The following is a 20,455-nucleotide window of genomic DNA, read 5'->3' on the forward strand; positions in this document are numbered from 1 at the left end:
GGGAGGCAGGAGGCGGCGTGGAGTGTGTGGGAGGCGGGGCCGCAGCTCTCGGCTTAAGTTCAAGGTACAGAGGTTCCCTGCGCCACCGCACGCCGCCGCCGCCCAAGGAAATCATGCATTTGTGCATGAAAAGAGAAGCCTCAGAACAAAAGACCGAGAACAGCGCGTGTCCCACTCGTGGCCTTGGTGATGCTTGACATTTCTGGGAAATGAATTTAGCGCAAAAACCAACAATTCAAACCCTTGTGCCAAACAACCGATGCGAATAGAACCGGTGGGAGCAGAAACCACGTGAAGATGAGGCGCGTCCTAAAATAGGCTGCTGTGTCCACGCGAGCCGAGGGGGGCAGGTTGTCCAGGGAGTTTTATTAAAGCAGAGACAGAGGTAGGAGTGAGGGCTGGCTATTGAGAGAAGCGTATGAGTGCGTGCGTGGGTGGTGGTTGGGGGGGAGAGTTGTTCTGATTAATTCAGAGTCATCGTCTATAAAGGGCCAGCCAACCGTCCCAATTCCACCTTCCATCCCCTCCTAGGGCCTGGCCAGTGGCCAAGCTGTGGCCGCTTTGTCCCAAGGCCCATCCCACAGGCCCTGTTCCCTCTACCTGCCCCGAGGGGGGCTTACTTTCTCCCTGCCTCCCCCCACCACCACCTCAGGAACAGTGGTCTGCCGCCTTTCCCACCACCTCATCGAACCCTCCATGTAGAGGCAGCACTGGGTCCCGAAGACAGGTGCAGGCTCCGAAGCCACACAGCCAGGGATCTGGGTTCAAATCCTGACTCTGCCACTTCCTAGTCCTGTGCCCTTGAGCAAGTTCATTTCTCTGAGCCTCAGTGTCCTCCTCTGTAAAGTGGGTGTGGCAGCAGCCTCTGCTTCCCGTGACTTAAAAGTTGGCACAGTGTGGAGCTGTGCCTGGTCCGCACAAGCTACTCGGGAAAACATTGGCTACGGGTTCCTGGTACCTTACTGCTCTCAAAGAAGCCCCATTTCTCTGTCCCCACTGTCCCTTCCCGCAGAACCGCTCAGCCCAGCTCCATTCATTCATTCACCCTTCCCTTCTCCTGCTGGCAGCTGGGCGAGTGGTGAACATCTGGCTCCCCTCCTGGTCAGGGCTGTCCCTTGTCCCCATTCCAGAGGTTTGAGGAACAAGCCCTGCCCCCTCCTTAAGGCCATTCCAGCCCTTGCGGCAGCCACATACTCTCACCTCGGAGGCTGTAGCATATTGGATTCGTGTCCCCCCCCCAAATTCATGTCCACCCAGAACCTCAGACTGTGACCTCACTTAGAAATAGGGATTTGACAGATGTCATAAAGTTAAGTTCGGCTCATGCTAGGTGAGGGTAAACCCTAAATCCGAGGACAGGTATCCATATAAGAAAGCGGGAAACAAAAAGATACACTCAGAGAAGACGGCTGCGCATGGCCACGGCCAAAGATTGGCAGGATAAAGCCACTGGAAACCGGAAAAGGCAAGGCAGGCCCTCCTTTAGAGCCTTCGGAGGGAGCCTGGCCCTGCTCCCACCTTGACTTTGGAAATTTGAAGGCATTGATTTGTGGTCATTTGTTCCAGCAGCCCCAGGAAACTAAGACAAGGCCATCCCACCTCCCCCTCGGCACCTGTGAGCGCCCGTGACCCTCTGGAAACACCGTTTACAGCCAGCAACATAGGCTTCAAACCACATCCCAGCGGACTAGCGGCTGTAGTGACATTTTGTAGATGTTTCATTAAACTTATATTGATTACAATTTTGCAATTTCTTTTCCACATTTCACAGCCAATGATTGCTTTCCCCAGGTTTCAAATGTGTTCTCGGCCTTTGAAAAGCCTGCAGCCCGAGGGCTCTGTGCCTGTGAGGCAACACCCCACCCACCTGGCCACCTGCTCCTGCAGATGCCCTGAGGACCAGGTGACGGGTGTGGTCCACAGGCGAGGCCTGCCGGTCAGCAGAGACCCTGTCTAGCGCCCCTGGCGTCCTCCAGGCCTGTGGAGTACCATAGAGATGGAGATGCTGGGAGAGAAAGGTCAATGCCTGACCTTGACTAGGCCCCCATCCTGCCCAGGCTTCTCACGGTTGATCCCCTCCCCCACGCTTTGCTTCAGCAGCCCCCTCTTCGCAGCTCTCCTGTGTCCCTGAGCTTCTACTCATCCACCACGTGGGTGGCCCCTCCTGCCTCCCCCACCACTCAACCCTGCCTGTGTTCACAAGAGCCTCGTGGAACCTCAAGCTCCTGAGAAGGCTCAAGGGATGCGGTGTTTTCTTAAGCAGGAGAGGAGGGGGGAGCGAGGGTGCAAGATCCAGCCCCTCGCAGTGCATCCATCCCCCCCCCACCTCCCGCCCCAGGTCTGAATCCACTCTGCGAGGACAAGGCAGTGTGGCTACAGCACCCCACTTCCTGCTGCAGTGGGAGGACCCCAACGCCTTCCCTGTGGAGTCAGAAAACTGGGGGCCGTGGGCACACCTACTTAAGCAGAACAAAGGCACTGTCTCTTAATAAAAAAATGTTCCATCCAGCACAGATTCTTAAGTGGCTGAGCGAGGATCAAGTATCACCCAGAGCCGCCAGCGTTTGGCTCCAAGCCTTCTCCCCTTCTCCCAAACACTGTCTCATCCCCCGTGTACCCTGACTCCAGGCACCCAGGAAGTGATGGGGTGTGGGTGTCCTGGTAAAGGGGAAGCTGCAGGTAGAGGGTGGGCCCCCCCACCCCACCCCACCCCACCCCACCCCCGGCTGTGCCTGGCTGTTCCCGTCCTGGCATCCTGGCCAGCTTTCACATCCTATCCCCCTCATCCTTCCTCAGCCATCACATCTGCCTCCTCCGTGAACGCTGGAAACCTCCCACCACCCCCCAGCACCTCTCGTAAAGGTCACCTGTCTGCCTGCCAGCAAGCCAGTGCCAGGCAGCTGCTCATAGACACCTGCAGAGGGGATGAATGAGGTGGGTCCCCCAGGAGGAGACCCAAGCCACAGCCACCCAGGGGCCCAGTTTGTTTTCTTCATTGCTGACTTGGAGTCAACACCTGTGACTTTTCCCGGGACCCCAGCTCCCACCCATCTTGGGACACTTAACCTTCCAGGCTTTCAGGGTATCCACCTGTAATAGGGGTCCCCATGGTGCCATCCCAGCTGTGGGATGGGAGCTACTCCTCGCGTGGGGCACTCCTAAGCTCTCACCATTTTATTGGGTTCCGCTTGTAAACAAGCGGCTTGCCCAGTCTCTACACCTCCAAGACGCCAAGTAACTGTGGTTTGTTTTCTTTTTTTTCTTTTGTCTTTTAAATTTTTTTTTTTTTTAAGGGCCACATTTGCTGCATATGGAAGTTCCCAGGCTAGGGAATCACACTGGAGCTGCAGCTGCCAGCCTACACCACAGCCACAGCAATGCCACATCCGAGCTGCTTCTGCGACCTGGACCACAGCTCATGGCAATGCTGGATCCTTAACTCACTGAGCGAGGCCAGGGATCGAACCCGCCTCTTCATGGATCCTCGTCAGGTTCGTTACCACTGAGCCACAACGGGAACGCCACACTGAGTAACTTTTAACTTCTTTTTAACTAAGAATTAGCTCCAAGGTAATTGCATCGATCACACTGTGGTGAAAATCAAGATGGAATAAACCTAAAGCGAAATGTACCCCAAGCGTGTTCCTGGTCGCCTTGGAACAATATAACAGAGCAACAGCTTGACCTCGCGGGCTTGGGGTTTTTGTTGTTGGACGTCTTGACAAGAGATGTGACTGTAGGGCCCATTTATCCAAAAGATGAAGGAACTTGGGGAACGAGAATTGGTTTGCCCCGGTTCTGGGAATTCTGTCAATGTGACGCTTAGATCTGCTTCTTTCACTCTGTGGCCAGCAAATGTCTCGAATTCGGCCATTTTTCCCCTCCCTCCCAGTCCCCGGACCAAGACTCATGAAATACGGTTGATCCTGAGGGGCTCCGGGAGCCAGAGGCCAAAGGGAGGCCCTGCCTCCCATCCCCGCACAGGAGGGTGGGAGCCTGGGCCACTCAACGCAAGGCTGGCTGCTGGAAGAAAGACTTGTTTTTCTCAAACTGCGTTACCAAGGATACAGCATCCAGTCCTCCGGATCTGAATGAAAGAGCCTGGTTTCCGGGGGTTTTTTGTGCATTTCATAATTTAGAATATGTTTGGTTTTCATTTGCAACCCGGCCTGCCCGCCCATCCTCCCCGCAGCTCTGCAAACGCACCAAGAATGAACATGAATAAATTGAAACTTCTCGGCCCCAGCTGCCACACAGGGAGGAATTTGGGGTGTTGGGAGGATCAGATAATTCTCCTGGTTGAGGGTTCTCAAGACTCACCCTGGGAGCGCCACCCAGGGGACAGTTACAAAACGCACCCTGCTGGTCCCCTCACTGGGTGAGGCCGAGGAGGGTTTGGGAGAACTTCCCGGGATAGATCGGACACCCCTTGCTTAAGGACCAAGTCCAGCACCCCCACTTCCAGTGAGGCAATGGGGGGGGGGGCGGAGTGTCCAAGGACAGCAGCAGCCCCTGACCTAACACCCCTGGCAGTGCAGGGCAGATGGGAGCGGAGGTGTCTCTGCTAGCTCTGCCTCTTGCCAGCTGTGTGACCTGGGGCATGTTACTCCATGTCTCTGTGGTCAATTTCCTGAGCTGAGAAATGGGGAGCGGACAGCTGTTTTGCTGGGCTGGGGAGTCGGGGGAGGCTTACAGGAGACCATATCAGCGTGTAGTGAGACTCCCAGCAACATCTAATGTAATTATCTCCAGCGTGTGTGTGTGTGTGTGTGTGTGTGTGTGTGTGTGTGTGTGTGTGTGTGTGTGTGTGTGTGTGTGTGTGTCTTCACTGATTCTGCATCATGGTGACCAAAGCTGGGACTTGGAGGAGCCGCCTCGCCCCTTCCCCCTTCCCCAGTTCCCAGGGCTTCTGCCTTGGCTGCCCACTCTAGATGTTTCCAGGGATGGTCATTTCCTGCCCAGTCTGCCCTCCAGGGGGGGGGCAGTGAACCATGCAGGATGCCCCGAGGGCCCTGGCTGCCCAGGCTGCCCTGCCTGATCATTTCTGAGCCTGGAGATGGGCAGGCAGTTTCCCCTCCTTAGCTGTTGGTGCCCCCTTTGTACCTACAGCCCTTGTGTCCAAGCCTCTAAAAATGCCATGAGTGCTTTTCTGGAAAAGAGTTCCCCATCCAGAAGGCTGTATCAGTCTGCTGAGGTTGCTATGACACAGGGCCACAAACTGGTTCCCTTAACAGAAATTCACAGTCTCACAGTTCTGGGGGCCAGAAGTCCAAGGTCAAGGTGTCAGCAGGGCTGGTTCTCTCTGGAGGCTCCGGGGAGAAGCCACTCCACGCTGCTTGGCTCCCGGGCTGGCTGCTGGTGCTCCTTAGCTTGAAGACGCATCACTGCCATCTCTGCCTCTGTGGTCCCACAGCCTTCCTCCCCCTGAGCCTGTGTCTCCTCTTTTGTCTCTTGCAAGGACACTTGCCATTGGTGAGGGCCCCACCCAATGAATCCAGGATGATCTGTGGCTTAGTTACATTCGCAAAGACCCCATTTCCAAATGAGGTCACTGCCACAAGGACTGACTATATCCTTGGGAGCCACAGTTCACCCCACTGCAGGGGGGTTCCAACTCCTGTATTTCCTTGATTCTAAGGTTCTCTTTCCTCCTACATTTTAATATTTAATTCCACATGTATCTAACAGCCAGTGATCATCTCTGATGCAGTATTTCTGCCTCCCCTCCCCAAGCTATTATTAAATCCACGATAGGTGTGTCTTCTTATCTGCTATGAATTGACATATTCCAGGCTCTGGTCAAAGGAAACTCTTGGGGCCTCCAGGCTGGGGACTCTTCTTGCTGGAGGCTGAGATGGGAGGGTCCAAGGCCAGTCTGTCTCTCTTCCTCTGCCACAGCATGGTCACCTCCCAGCCAATGTGGGGCACCTGAACCAGGTCTCCCCTCCAGATAGGGCCAGCCTTGCTTTCTTTTTAGGGCCACACCTGAAGTATATGGAAATTCCTAGGCTAGGGGTCAGGTTGGAGCTGTAGCCACCAACCTACACCACAGCTCATGGCAACAACAGATCCTTAACCCACTGAGCAATGCCAGGGATTGAACCTGAATCCTCAGGGATCCTAGTTGGGTTCTGAACCCACTGAGCCACAACGGGAACTCCCTCTTTTTTTTTTTTTTTTTTTTTTTGGTCTCACCCAGGGCATGCAGAAGTTCCTAGGCCCAGAGATCAAACCCTCACCACAGCGGTGACAACACTGGATCCTTAACTGCTAGGTCACCAGGGAACTCCCAGCCTTGCTTTCTCAGCACTCCCGATGGCTGTCGGTTCTGCTAACAGCATCTCACATCCCACGGCCCTCCAGGTCCAGGGAGCCCACGCCCCCAACAGCAACTTCCGAAGCAAATGCTTCTCATTCATTCTCTCATTTGTTCCCATCACCCTTCCCACCCCAGGGGGCTCACTCTGATCCTTTGGACCTCAGAAATTATAAATGTCACCTCCTCAGAGGGGACTCCACTGTCCCAAGCCATGTCCCCTCCTCCTCCCACCATGCCCCCCCACAGTTAATCCCCTCAATCATCACAATTGCAATCATCTTGTTAACTCTTTAGTTTTGTCTCTCTTCCAAGTTAGGCTTTAGCTCCAGGATGGCAGTGCCCCAAATCCGCTCATTCACCCCAATTTCTGGCACAAGCCTTGGCTCTAGATAGCACCCAGCAGGAGTTCCCATCATGGCTCAGTGGAAGCGTATCTGACTGGCATCCATGAGGACGCAAGTTTGATCCCCGGCCTCACTCAGTGGGTTAAGAACCTGGCGTTGCCATAAGCTGTGGTGTGGGTCGCAGACATGGCTTGGATCCTGCGTTGCTGTGGCTGTGGTGTAGGCTGGCAGCTACAGCTCCGATGCAACCCCTAGCCTGGGAACCTCCATATGCCACAGGTACAGCCCTAAAAAGACCAAAAAAAAAAAAAAAAAGTAAAGCACCCAGCAAACGAGTGAATGAATGAATGAACAAGTGAAGAAAGAGTGAGTGAATGAATGAGTGAGTGACTTCAATCCACAAAACACCCCCGGGAGAGATTTTACAGCCAAGGACACTGCGCTCAGGAAGTTGCATCAGACTCAGAGACCACGCAGGAAGTAAAGAGAAGCCCAAAGTCCTTTTGTAGCAGCAACCAAACAAGTGTCACTAGATACAGTCTGTGGCGGAGACAGAGCTGGCCCACAGAGGGTCCCCATCAGCAGCGGCTCAGGTTCAGGGTCGCAACACTCAGCCCTGCTCCTCAGGGTCCAGCCTGGGGATCCTGGACGGGAGGGGTGAGACCCCAGGGTGTGAGTCTCCTCACAGAACCCTCTGCAAGGAGCAGGGCAGGCCCAGCAACCCCACACTGTGCTCTGGGACCCCTACTCCCAGCTGGTGCCTGAGAGTGACAGGGTGGGAGATGGGGACTCCAGGGCTCCCCAACAGCCTTGCAAGCCTCCCCAAGGCTGCGGGCGTCTAAGCACGCTCCACCCTCCTCTCCTGCCCTCTCACCTTCCCTGCTGCTCCACCTTGCACTGTGGGCTTACTGCCCCCCAGTCTTTCCTGGCTTCCTTCCTATTTTTCCCACCGGTGTTTCCCGGATAAAATTCTAACCTGGTCTTAGCATCCACTTCTATGGGGTGCAGGGGAGTCCCATCTGCTTCTGAGGGGACCGACCTGCAGGGATGAGCCCCCACCTGTCACTCTCTGGGGGACTTAGGGCCGGAGATAAGAGGCCCTGGCTGGAGCCTGGGAATCTGGCAAAGTGCTGGCAACTGGGCCTCCTAGGAGGTGCCAAGAAGGGAGAAGCTGGCAGAATTAGAGGATTTTCAATTGCAACTGCCAGCATTCCATCTCAACTGGGACATAAACATTAAAAGGCTTGTGTAGTAACTGGAAAAGTCCAGGGAGGGTCTCACTTCCTGTGCAGGTGGGCCTAGGGCTCCAGCCTGCAGTGCGGCTGGGCATCCACAGGGAGGCGCACGTCTCCAGGGGCAAGATTGTCCCTTTCAGCCCAGCCACTCTGTGGAAAACCCCGTGTCAAAGTGCTGTGTTTCTGATTGGCCTGGCTTTGGGGCACATGCCCACCGCTGACCAATCACTTTGGGCCAGGAGAATGACGTGTTCTGATTGAGCAGGCCTGGATCACGTGTCCATCCTCGGGACCCAGGGGTGGGGTTTTCCCGCGCAATTTACTTGGACCCGGCGAGGAGAGCGTTCCGCACCAGAAAATCTGGGTGCTGGCCCCGCAAGACGGGACCCAAAGGACTGCTGAGCTGTCAGTGCTGCTGGGGGAGCCCCACTCTCTGCAAGACGAGCAGAGGGGGAGCCCAAGGCCCACGGGCATGCGTGGCACAGAGTCAGGGCTCAGATGGGGCAAGGACCTGAGACATCCCGGTACATTCCAGAACTTTCCAGAGCGTCCTCCATCTCCCAGGTCAGTGAAAAACTGAGAAGGGATAGGGTGGGGGAGACCGCGGCAGAAACGGGCTTGGTCTTGAGGCAGCGGGACACGTGTGCAGGGTCCTTGTTAAGAAGGGAAGAGGCTGAGTCCTGGGGTTGGGAGAGGACGGGGGTGCGGCCGCGCCAGGATCTCTCGCTGAGCAGCCCCGGAGGGCCCAGTATATACACAGACGTTAAGACTGGGAAGCAAATGAATAAGGACCCCAAGTCTAGCCAGCCAGCTTAATCTTGATAAATGGTCTATACCCGTGGCCTCTCATCTGCTTAGAATCCACATCCAGGTGATATTAATGGCCCTTTGGTGCCTTTCACAGCTGGGCCCTGATATTTCCTGGTTCGGGGCAACAGGGCATTTGGATTTTTTTTTTAATGGCAAAATCTGGAAGCTAATTAGGCCATTACTCTTCAAAGATTTAATTTGCTTTGATGGGCCAATCTATAATTATATTTCCAAACAGCTTCTATTTAATTACTGCACAAAATGAATGAGGTCCTTGAGCAATTTGCGTCTGATAAACTCATCTCCTGCTTTAGTTCCTGAGACAAAGATGCTTGCGGAGGGAGAGCAGATGGATACGTGGTTGTGGCTGGGGGCTGACACCTCAGGAGGCGGTTGTCCCCCCAGGAGGAGTGTTGCTGGAGTCGTGTAGCTGAGCACTGAAACCACAGCAAGAGGAACCGTGATGGGGTCAACAGGTGGGGGGGGGGGTCATCTCTAGAACGGAAGCCCCAGGAGGGCAGGGCTGTTCAGCTGTTTTGACTGCTGTAGTCCACAAGCCTTGAGCCACACGCTTGGTTGCCTGTAGGTGCTCTGCGAACACCTGTGTAGCAGGTGTGTTGGGTAGACTTGATGTGCGCCTGGGTTCTGAGAGCCTGAGCACAGTGGATGCGGGAGAAAGCCAGCTGTTGGTTTACACGGTGGCCCCCTGCCATCCGATCACCTAGCGAGTCTTTCCCAGCCACCAGGGCGGCTGTGGTCGGACAGCCCAGCATCCATTCCCTTTTTTTTCTGGGGATGGCACCCTCGTGTCGTTTTAAGGGGCCTCTTTGCCCACTGAACTCCATCTCGATGGATGTCGTGCATCCTGCCTCCCGTCCCTAGATCCATGTGTGGCGGTCCTTACCCCCAGTTCTTCAGTGTGTGACCTTACTGGGACCTAGGGCCATGTCGGACCTCATTAAGCTGAGGTCATACTGGGAGCTCCCTGGTGGTCCAGTGGTTAGAATACAGCACTTTTACGGCTGTGGCCTGGATGCAGTCCCTGTCTGGGAACTGAGATCCTGCATCAAGCTGCTGTCATAAAAAGAGAGAAAGAGAGATGAGGTTGCCCTGAAATAGGAAGGCCCCTATGCAGTGTAACCGGTGTCGCAGTAAAACAGGAGGAACTTGTACACAGACACGCACACACGGAAGGATGCCGTGTATCCTGCCACCGACCGAAAGAACCCTCCGAATCTCCCTTGGAGTGCAGCCTGGAACAGGTCCTCCCCGAGCACCGGCGGGAAGGAGCACAGCCCTGCCTCATCTTGGTCTTGGATGTCCAGCCTGCCGAACGTGAGACAGTCCATTCCTGGTGAAGCCACTCTGTTTGCAGTGCTTTTAGCGGCCATCCTAGCGAAGCGCTACAGAGGGAGTGTCACTCCGACGCCCCACCTGCTCTGGCCAGGAGGGCGCCCGCCCCTGCAGAAGCCCCTCGCTGGAATGTGCATCCCAGGGCCTCAGTGAGCACCCCGCCCATCCTCCACCAGCTGGGTGATCTTCTTGTGGGGAACTCCTTTCTGCCTCCCCTTCAGCTCTGAGCTCCCCCCAGAATTCCTGATACGAATTCCAAATTGTTTTCTCTTGCTGTCAACCAGATGTTCCTGCTTGAAGCCAGAACCAAGAGCCACCCCTTTAAGGCAGGTCTCCAGGCGGGGAGGGGGCATCTCCCCACCCCACCGGGGGCATGGCTTGCTCCCTCGCGCCCAGACCACCCGCACCACACAGTTGTTCAGCTGATGTAGACCTGGGGCTTGGCGCAGGGATGCAGCGGTGAATGAGGCCGCAGGAAAGAAGATGATTTAAGGACTCTGGGCTCAGCGGGGGAGGGGGGACGTGACAGAAGGGAAGGGGCCCTGTAGGAGCACAGATGTGGGACACGGAACTCGGCGTGGGTGGGGTGGGTAATCAGCCACGAGGCGGGGGCAGGGCTGCCGGGAGCAGGTGGGAGGGAGCCGGGGTGACCAACCTCCCCGCTTGCCTGGGACTGTCCTGATTTTAGCATCGAGCGTCCCTGCTCCTAGGAACCCCGTGTCTGGAGTGGAGAGCAGGGCAGGGGGTGGGGAGAAGTGAGGGGGCAGTGTCACCAGGGGTCCTTCTGCCAGGGAAGAGCGGGCAGATCTTAGAGCTCAGAGGAAGGGAGGACTTTGGAGAGTCTCCTGCAGGAACATGATGTGACAAAGTCCGTCCCTTCTCCGAGGACTCTGTCTGCTGTGAAGTGTGGAGTAAGGGTGGGGGGCGGGAGGCCATGGCAGGTTAAGCCCCGAGTGGTCAGGGGGGCGATTTGGGCCGTGATTCTGAGCCTTTCTGGGCGGGTCGGGGTGGTGGCGACAGACCCACCCCGAGACCCTGATGAGAGCCGGGGACACTCTCCTCCAATAGATCCCCTATGGCCCCCACATGCCTCGATTTCCTCCACGCAGATGCTGCCGTGGGCATTTCGGGGGCTTTTGTGAACCCCTGAGATCCATCCATTCCTCTCCTCCTTCCCACCTCCAGCCCAGCTCCTTCAGTCTCCTGCCTCTCCAGTAAAGCCCCCTTTGCTGAAGCTGATTGCCAGGTCAGTTTTGCTCAAGTCAGTTTATACCATAGCAGGTAGGTAGCGACCCCAGGTTCAGACATGGGTCAGTCTGAAGCCCAGTGTATTGCATTTTTTCCTGTCTTGATGCCTGTGACACGTGTGTGTGAGAGAGAGAGGGAGGGAGAGAAAGGGAGCAAGCGGGAGCTGTTCGACACCCCCCTTTTGATGTGACGATAACATTGCCGATGAAGGAACAGCCTGCGCTGGACTGAAATACAAATGTGTGAGCATTTTGTTCGATTCCAGAAGCTCTGCTGAGGCCCTGATGGGTTGGGATGGATTCTCGGGGCCCCTGGACAGATGGCCTCGCCCCTCGAAGGGAGAGTCACCGTCTCTGACTTGAGCACCAGCATCCAGAGCCCGGGGAAGAAATCACGTATCAAATGTGGTGTATGTGATGACACGGTCTCCAGGAAGCAGAGAGGGAACAGCTAAGAAGACAAGCAGGAAATAACACGACCCGAGAAGAGCCAGGACTTCCCTGCTTTCTTTTCAACGTGCGGAGCGTTGATTATTGATGGAGCTTGAAGGGGTCTGGTGGAAAGGAGACACAAGTGTTTGGGGCTTCTGGGAGGGTAGGTACCGTAGAGATGCTGGATGCTGGGCTGGGGTGGTTTCTGGGGGTCTTCAAACTAATGTGAAGTATAAATCACACCAGTAGAGACCTCGTAAGGTCGGGCGTTAAAGCCCTTGGAATTTTTACAGCCAGCAGCCGGCGGCCTGGCATTGAGCAGCAAGGGGGCTCCCGCTGGACAGCAGATGGGGCCTCTCTGTGCCAAAATAGTGTCACTGCCTGCAGTGCAAACCCACATGCTGGGATGAGGCCTCGCTGGTCTGGCGCTGGGCCCTAGCCTTCGAGCCAAACCCCTGGCTGCCGTCCTGTGTCCTGGACTCTCTAGGGACCCTCGGGCTGGAGCTTCCCTGCCTGAGCAGGGTTCTTGGCTCAGAAGCTGGTCTGGCTGCCCCGCCGTGCTTCTTACCGCCAGCCGAGGGTGAGGTGGGAGGCGGAGGCATGGATCCAGCCCAAGTGGTAGCCGAGGACCCAGGCAGCACTCCTGGGTGTAGCCGAGGAGGAACTGGAACCTCAGCCACGGGTCAGAGAGGAGGGAGACCCCAGCTGATCCAGCCGCAACTGATCCAGCCTGGAACAGTCCTAGGGAAGGAACCGGCCCTGCTGGTGGAGGCTGCAGCGGGAGGGCGCAGCCAGGCGTCTTGGACAAGTGTCTGACCGCGCCGAGGTGCACCCTCCCCGTTCTTTTTTTTTTAATTTTTTTTTATAGTTGATTTACGCTGTTCTGTCCATTTCTGCCATGCAGCAAGGTGACCCAGTTACGTGTACATGTGTACCTTCTTCACCTCACATGTTCCTCCATCGTGTTCACCCCCTTTCTTAATGCCACTCCCTCCCCGGGCCGTGATGGGGACTAAACCGCGTACTCCTTTGCTCTGGCTGCCGTAACGGTGACGCAGACTGAGCGGCTGAAACAACAGAGCCGCCTTCACCCAGGCAGGAAGCCTGAGATCAAGGGTCCGCCGGGTGGGACCCTTCTGCGGCCTCCCTCCTCGGCGTGCAGAGGGCTGGCTTCCGTGACCCCCCTGCTCCCCCCTCTCTCCTCTTATAAGACCCCGACCACCGTGGATTCAAATCCACCCCAGTGACCGCAGTGCAGCCTCCTCCCCTCTTTAAAGACCCCGTCTCCAAATCCAGTCCCATGCTGAGAGACTGGAGTGCAGATTTTAAGAGGATACTGTTCAGCCCATGACAACTGAGATGCCGCATGGAGACGCCAGACACGGCAAAGGTGGTTAATCACAGCGGCGGCTGAGAAGGCAAAGCAGAGCCAGTGTTAAACACCCAGCCGAGCTCTGTGCCTTAGCCCTCTCCTCCCCCAGGAAGCCATCCCGGGCTTCCGGCCTTGATGCCGCCAGAGAGGGAGGGACTCAGCTCCTGGCCCGGGCACACCTGCGCTGCTGGCTCGGCTCCACTGAGCTGGATTGTAGTCTTCCTGGAGCTGGGCTGCGCCTCCTTCCATGTTTTGATTCCAGTGGGTCAGGGGACACCCCCCAGGCACTCAGGACCGTCTGCTTGGGCAAAGGAACCACCCCTAAGGCCAGAAGCAGTTCTCTGGACACCACTGAGACCCAGAAGCAGGCTCCCTGCAGCCTGAGGGATCAGAGGCGAGGTGCTGGGTTTCTGGTGATTTGGCTTCATCACAAGGGAAGGCATGACTTAGCGGCATCTCCTGGCCTTTTCTAGTCATCTCCCGTTCTCCCTACAGGTTTTTAAATCTGCCTGGGCGTTCCCTTTGTGGCTCAGTGGTAACTAACCTGACTAGCATCCATGAGGATGCAGGTTTAGTCCCTGGCCTCACTCAGTGGGTTAAGGGTCTGGTGTTGCCGTGAGCTGTGGTATAGGTTGCAGATGTGGCTTAGATCTTGTTGCTGTGGCTGTGGTGTAGGCTGGCAGCTGCAGCTCTGATTGGACCCCTACCCCGAGAACCTCCATAAGCCGCAGTGCAGCCCGAAAAAGAAAAAATCTGCCTGAACCCAAGACAGGTTTTTCCATGCCCTTTTCTTCCCTGAATTGTGACGTATCCCAATTGGAAAATTGTCCCCAGAACCATCAGCAAGTTGGTGATAATATCTGCAGCAGAAACGCTGCCGCGGCTTTCTCAGTAACACTGCAAAGGTGATTGGAGTAGCCGGTCCCCAGGGCGGTGTGAACAGAGCCCTCGTTCTGAGTCCAGACGGTGTGATGTGTTTTGTCGGGAGCTGCCCGAGCGACAGGCAGTAAAGGCGTCCTCCGGCATTTGTTCACTCTGCACAGAACAGGGCTCTTGCCCCCATTCAGTCACGCTGTTGAATAAAAGAATTTTTTTTTTTCCGGTCCTGCCCAGTGGATCTCAACAGGTGCAAGACCTGCCCTGGGTCGGAACCTTCAGGACCTGCATTGGACAGAATGGAGCAAAGCCCCCCCATCCAGCTTGCTCTGTCCCCTGTCATGAGACCCCCTCCACCCCAGGAACCCTGTGTCACGTGGCTCCCCATCAGCGCCTTCTTTCCCTTGGAAAGTGGATGAGGTCAGAGCGTCAGCTTCGCCAGCAAGGCCTGAAGAAAGAAGGCGGACAGGCCTCACCCCCTCTGCGCCACCCCCTCCCCACCCCGTACCCCGCTGCTGACGCCTCGGAGAGGAAACGCTCGCCTTTGCCCTGCGTGGCACCCGCTCCCCTGCAGGTTCATAAGTGGGTGAGTGCCTCCAAGATGAAAAGTAGAACTGCCACAGGATGCAGTAATTCCACAGCTGGATATGTGCCCAAATAACTGCAAGCAGAGGCTTGCACGGTTACTTGCACACCCACACGCGTGGCAGCTTTGTTCACCGTCACCAAGAGGGGAGCGACCCACGCGTCGTCATGGACAGACGCGTAAAGAGGGCTCTCCCCCCGGCGATGAAGAGGAAGGAAACCCTGTCGCAGGCCACAAAGTACGGGGACCCTGAGGACGTTATGCCCCGTGAACTAAGCCAGTCTGTAGGGCTCCGCTCACCGGACGTCCTGGAGCAGCCAGATTTGGGGACAGAGACGAGGAGGCGGGGCCGGGGGAGGAGCAGGTGGGAGCTGGTGTTTCCCGGGGACAGAGTTTGCGCTCACAAGATGCAGGAGTTGAGCTCTCTTACCCGCAGTGTGAGTGTGGTTCCTCTCCTGAATTGTGTACTTACACGTGGTTGGGAGGCAGGCTTTATGTGCGTTTTACCACAATGTTAAAAATAGGCAGTGCGGGCGCTCTGGAGTGACTCTGCAACACCTGAATTCAGAAACATCGTATTGCTGTACTTTTCCAAGGCAAACTAAATCTCCGGGCGCCTTGCTTCATTCCCAGCACCCCATTTTACAGAGGGAGCGGCCCCGTCAGAGCCCGAGTTCTTCCTGCCGAGCGACTGTCCACAGACCAGGGCTCTCCCAGACTTTATCTCGCTTCCGTACCGTAGCCACTGAAACACCCCGGTCATGCTGCCAGCCCACCGCCCAGCGCAGCCAGCGTCACCTCCCTCTTGCTGTGGATCGGCCGGTTGACCAGGCTGCCCTTCGTGGACGGCCTGGTCATTCTGCCATGGAAAAGAACCCTGCAAAGTCTGTGCGCTTCGTCCATCTGTGCAGAGCTTGGCTCCGGGCTACGCCTGCATCCATTCGCACGTATCAGTGACCACCAACAAACAGAGCTTGCAGCTCTCGCAGAGGGAGCTCTTTGCATCATGGAGCAAGAGGTCAGTGAGGATGAGCTAGAGCAAAGAGCATGATTAGGTAGGTGCTGGTGAGCAGGTGAGCAACCCAGGGCCGGTTTGTCCGCCGCATCCCAGGAAAGGCTTCCTTCAGCTTCAGCTGGAATGCTGGGCTCCCTCTGAGCCTGCGATGCCCCTGCCAAGGTCCCTCTTCTCCCTGCCTGGCACTGAGCAGCAACCCTGAGCCAGCTCTTCCCTCTGTCACCGTCTGTGCTTTGCAGGCTCCCAGGGTGGAAAATGGGGGGAAGGCCCATGGCATGTGGCGGGGGGGGCAGGGGGGGCAAGAAATTAGGAGCGAGGGTCACTGGTGGTGGTGGCCCTGCCCCGCGTCCAGCACCATTATATGGTGAATTCTGTTCCCCACATTCACTTGTTGAAGTCCTGCTTGCAGAAGCGCAGGATGGGACCTTGTTTGGAGTAAGGTCATTGCAGATGTAATTAGCCAAGCTGGCTCCTAGAGCAGCGCCGGCCCTAATCCAGTGTGACTGGGGTCTCTGGGAAAAGAAGGACAGTAGTGAGACGGGACATTCCCAGAGGGGAGGTGACATGGAGGCCCAGGGGAGGCCTTTTCCAAGCCAGGGCCCCTGGAGAGAGACCCCCCCCCCCCACTCTCCAGCTGCCAGCTGCAGCTTGACCTCAGATGTGAAGCCTCAGGGCTGTGAGACGACGCACTCGTGCGGCTCTGAGCCACCCAGCTAGTGGGGCGTTGTCCCGGCAGCCCCTGAAAATGAGCTGGAGCCCCTTGGGTTTGATGAGAATGCCATTTGCTTCAGGGTCCCTGTCGCCACTGTCTGCCTTGGGTGGCAAGCTGTCTAGAGGCAGAATCTCTCTCCAGGGCCTGAAGTGCTGCCGGCTGTGGCCGGAATCATCTGAGCTTCTCGTGGGACCCGCTTCGTCAAGGCTGCCTGTTGCTTTTCTGCGGCTCCTCCGTAGGTCTCCCAGGGCCGCCTGCCAGCTGACTGCAAGTGGGCAGCTTCTCACAAGACCAGCTTGTCCACCCACCAGCCTGGGGCCCAACACCTGCCGTCTGGTGTGGGAAGAGCCGCGCTCTCCGAGGGCAGAGGGCAGGACCCTTTCCCGCCTTCTCCAGCTGTGCGGGGCCACACAGGTGCCTCAACTATGTGTTCTTTCTGCCCCACAAGGGAGGGGGCATCTCCCCTACTGTGCAGCCATGCCCTGGGGTCCTTGTGGACCCTCGGCCTCCCAGAGCACGTCCATCAGACCCGTGTGCCTGGACCCAGGGCTGCTGTCAGAGGCCAGGTTCCCGAAGCAGCAGAGCCTGCGTCACAGATGCAGTGCAGGTGGGGCGGCTGCCCGGGGCCACTGTACCCAATCACCACAAGCCGGGTGGCTTAAGATGCCAGAAGCTCGTTCTCTCCCAGGCGTGGAGACCAGTAGTGAGGGATCAGTGAAGCTGCACTGAAGTTGTGGTGTCAGCTGGGCTACTCGCCCTGCAGAGGCCTCCGGGGAGCATCTGTCCTTTGCGCCTCTGGTTTCTGGTGGCCGCCTGTGTTCCTTGGCTTGTGGCCCCGTCACTCTAATCTCTCCGTCTTCACGTCATCTTCTCCTCTTGTGTCCAGTGTCCTCTGCCTCCCGCTCCTCAGGACATTTGTGATTGCATTAGCACCCACTGCAGGCAACCCAGGATAACCTCCCGTCTCAAGATCCTTTACTTAATGCATCTGCAGAGACTGTCTTGCCATCTAAGGTAACATCCACAGGCAGCAGGGATCAGGACACAGATGTCTTGGGGAGGAGGCAGTTTGCAGTCTGTCCCGGGAGGTGACCCCCAGAGGCGTCGGTGGGAGACGGGGAGAGTGAGGAAGCCGGCGGAGGCAGACCTCTGAGGACCTCTGGGTGATGGTTGACGTCACCCCGAGTTGTCCTGCCTGAGGGGTGAGGAAACCGGGGTCCTTATCCTCCAGCTCCCACCTGTCATCAGCCTGATTCTGTTCTGCGAGCCGCTGGCTGCAGACGGGGATGGAGAGTAAGCCTGGGGCAGGCTGCCTACTGTGTAGCGTCGACTTTGTGGAAGGTTCTGGAGGGATTTGAGCGGCTGACCGCTGCCCTGGTTCCTGCCTCAGGCTGTCGTGAGCTCAGAATCATGTGTGCAGTGGAGGTTCTGCTGTCGCAAGTGTGGGCTGACGGGTCAGAGGGGCAGGAAGCCTGTGAAGGTTGAGGTCCCCAAGTGTCATGGCCACATGTGAAGGGGTGTCACCCGAGGCAGGTGGGGACCTGGCCTTGAGGCCAGTGAGCCGGGGTCACGTCCGGCAGGACCAGAGCCATGGAGACATGTGAGCTCGAGCCTTGTCTGGAGAGCACATCCTGCGTGTGGGGGAGGTGGGCAGTGCCTGAATCGGCTCCAGCGATCCCACCCGGTACCCACCCCCTTGAGAAATCCCTCCCCGGGAGGATGGGCTGGACCTAGAGACCTGTTTCTAAACCACAGGATGTGGCCAGAGGGAAGGGTTGTCACTTCCAGGAGCAGGAGACGAGGACTGCAGCCTTCACCTTCTTGTCTTTTGTCCCTCCCTGTGTCTCCATCTCACAAACCACCCTGCAAAGAGACCACACGACAGGGCACAGAGGGCAGCTTCTGGTTAACAGCCAGGGAGGGACCGAGGCACTAGAGAAACGATCTTGTCCACAACCAAGTGAGTGGACCTGGGAGCAGTTCCGCCCCAGTGCACTGGCCACCGCCTCCATCACAGCAAGAGGCCGTGGGCTGAGCATCCCAGCAGCCTGGGCTCAGAGTCCTGCCCACAAAGAACATGAGGTTAATGGTATATGATGTGGGAGTTCTGTTGTGGCTCAGCAGAAACAAACCCATCTAGAATCCATAAGGATTCAGGTTTGATCCCTGGCCTGCTCAGTGGGTTAAGGATCTGGTATTACAGTGTGCTCAGGTGTAGGTCACAGATATGGCTCCAATCTGGCTTTGCTGTGGTTGTGGTGTAGCCTGGCAGCTGCAGCTCTGATTCAACCACTAGCCTGGGAACTTCCACATGCCGTGGGTCCAACCCTTAAAAAAAAATAGTGTGGGTTGTTTTAAGCCACTATGTTTAAGGTTATTTGTTACGCGGCACTGGATAGCTAATACAAGGGGCCCAGAGTTGGGCCTACAGTAGTGCTTCACAAAACACTGGGCTCAGAACCCACTGGGTACTGACCACAGGCTGTCCCTTCTCCCTCCCAAAGACCCTCTTGTCTCTGGTGCTCACGCTGGCAGCACCCAGTGTGCCCTGAGCACGGCCCAGGGCCCAGCTTTGCTCCCCAGGAGTCTCACCGTGAGCTGGCCCAGTAGCGAGGAACCTGCTGCCACATAAGCAGACGCTCCCTCTCAGCAGGAAGCTCCTGGCTAAGTGTTGCTGTATCATAGTGACCTGTCCGGCTCTGCTGACTCTCCACTCAGACAAGTCCGTCCCCCTGTCTAGACCTCCGTTTCCCTAAAAGATGCGGCGGGGGCTCCAGCTTTGTGGCGCATCGGCGCTCTCCCGTCCTGCTGCAGACCTCCTGCCCACATGCTGCCACCCACCCTCTGTGCTGCCGCCCTTGGAGAGGATCACCTCAGACCCATCGAGAGCAGTGCCGTGCCGCGGGACCCCAAGTCCTTTGGAGCAGGTCACGGTGTGCCGGCCTGTGTCAGGAGAGGTGAGTGGCGCCCTTTTGGAGCTTCTTTGTGTCCAGCTGTGGCAGAGGCCAGGGCAGGGCATCACTGCTCATGTGGGGACAGAGGCAGACTGGGCAGGGGGCACTGGGTCTGGACGGAGGGCTCTGAGGACCACGCGTGGCTGTGGGGAGGATGGAGCAGCTCTGTGTCCACGGGGCCTTTTTGAGGCTCTGAGCTGTGGCTCAGAGTGCCCTCGAGCCTGTCCCTCCCCGTCCCCAAGCGTCTGTCTCTTTCTCTGTAGCGTGGATGGTCACTTAGGGCTGTCCCCGGACGGCAGGCATTTGCGGTTCTGTTTGACAAGTGACCGTGTCCTGAAGGTGTTGAGTGTCTGAGCTGGAGGGGCATCGGGGACACCTGGGTTGTCACCTGCAGGTGCTTCCAGGTGACCTGGAGAGCTCATCACACTGGAAGAGAGCTGGCTCCGGGGGTTCGTGGTGCCCCCACCTCCCACCCCGGGCTTTGCTAGCAGGCCCCCTGATGGTTGGATGTACCTCCCAGGTGCTGCTGGCTGAGCCTGTGGTGACCCTGCCAGGGACTGGACCGCCAAGGCTGCCAGGAGCCCAGGGAGCCAGCCACAAGGAAGCCTCTCCCCGGGAGCTTCAGAGGGAGCCCCCCCACCCCCGACTTCAGCCTCTGGCCGCTGGCGCACACCAGACAAGATCTGCTCCTGGGAGCCAAGGGCTCTGGGTTTGGCGATCCAGCCCAGGCCCCTGGTGTCGACGGGATCCAGAGCGGACACCGTCCTGTCCAAGGTTACGTAGCAAGGCAGTGCATGGTCTCTGGCCTGCTCCCAGGGCTGCTCCTGCACCCTAACCTCCCTGCTGAGGTTCTCCAGGCCAGAGGGGTGGCCGTCTGGGGCTCAGGGCCCCAGGCTGGGACCCCAGGTGGGCAGAGGGCAGGCAAGCCACCCCCGCTCAGCATCCTGTCCCCTCTGGCTGTGAGCACAGCTGGACACACCGAATTGCTGTCACGGTTGTCATCTGCCCTGGCACCAAGCCAGGGCTGTTACCGCGAGTGCCATTGCCATGGAAACCATGAGTCAGGGCCGCACTTAGCAAAGCCAAACATGCCGGGGACTCTTGGGGCCTCTCTGGCAACAGAGAGGTGCTGCCTGGCACGAACATCTCCTTGGGACTCATTAACTGGGTGCAGTGGGGGTGATGAGGGTGGGGGTGGTG

At 57.3% G+C, this 20,455-nt stretch overlaps 1 protein-coding gene and 1 long non-coding RNA gene across 2 annotated transcripts; both read left to right on the top strand.

Moving 5' to 3' along the window:
- On the top strand, positions 8,209–15,832 carry LOC110259848. Its single transcript, XR_002342230.1, has 4 exons — positions 8,209–8,462; positions 11,171–11,307; positions 11,575–11,903; positions 14,226–15,832. It is a non-coding gene; the product is annotated as an uncharacterized LOC110259848 (long non-coding RNA).
- On the top strand, positions 17,588–20,411 carry LOC110260074. Its single transcript, XM_021087966.1, has 5 exons — positions 17,588–17,594; positions 17,692–17,741; positions 18,036–18,261; positions 19,042–19,258; positions 19,810–20,411. The coding sequence occupies exons 1-5, from the start codon at positions 17,588–17,590 to the stop codon at positions 20,036–20,038; spliced, it is 729 nt and encodes a 242-aa protein (XP_020943625.1). The 3' UTR covers positions 20,039–20,411.

The sequence above is a fragment of the Sus scrofa genome, chromosome 3 (assembly GCF_000003025.6).
Source record: "Sus scrofa isolate TJ Tabasco breed Duroc chromosome 3, Sscrofa11.1, whole genome shotgun sequence".
Classification (NCBI taxonomy): domain Eukaryota; kingdom Metazoa; phylum Chordata; class Mammalia; order Artiodactyla; family Suidae; genus Sus; species Sus scrofa.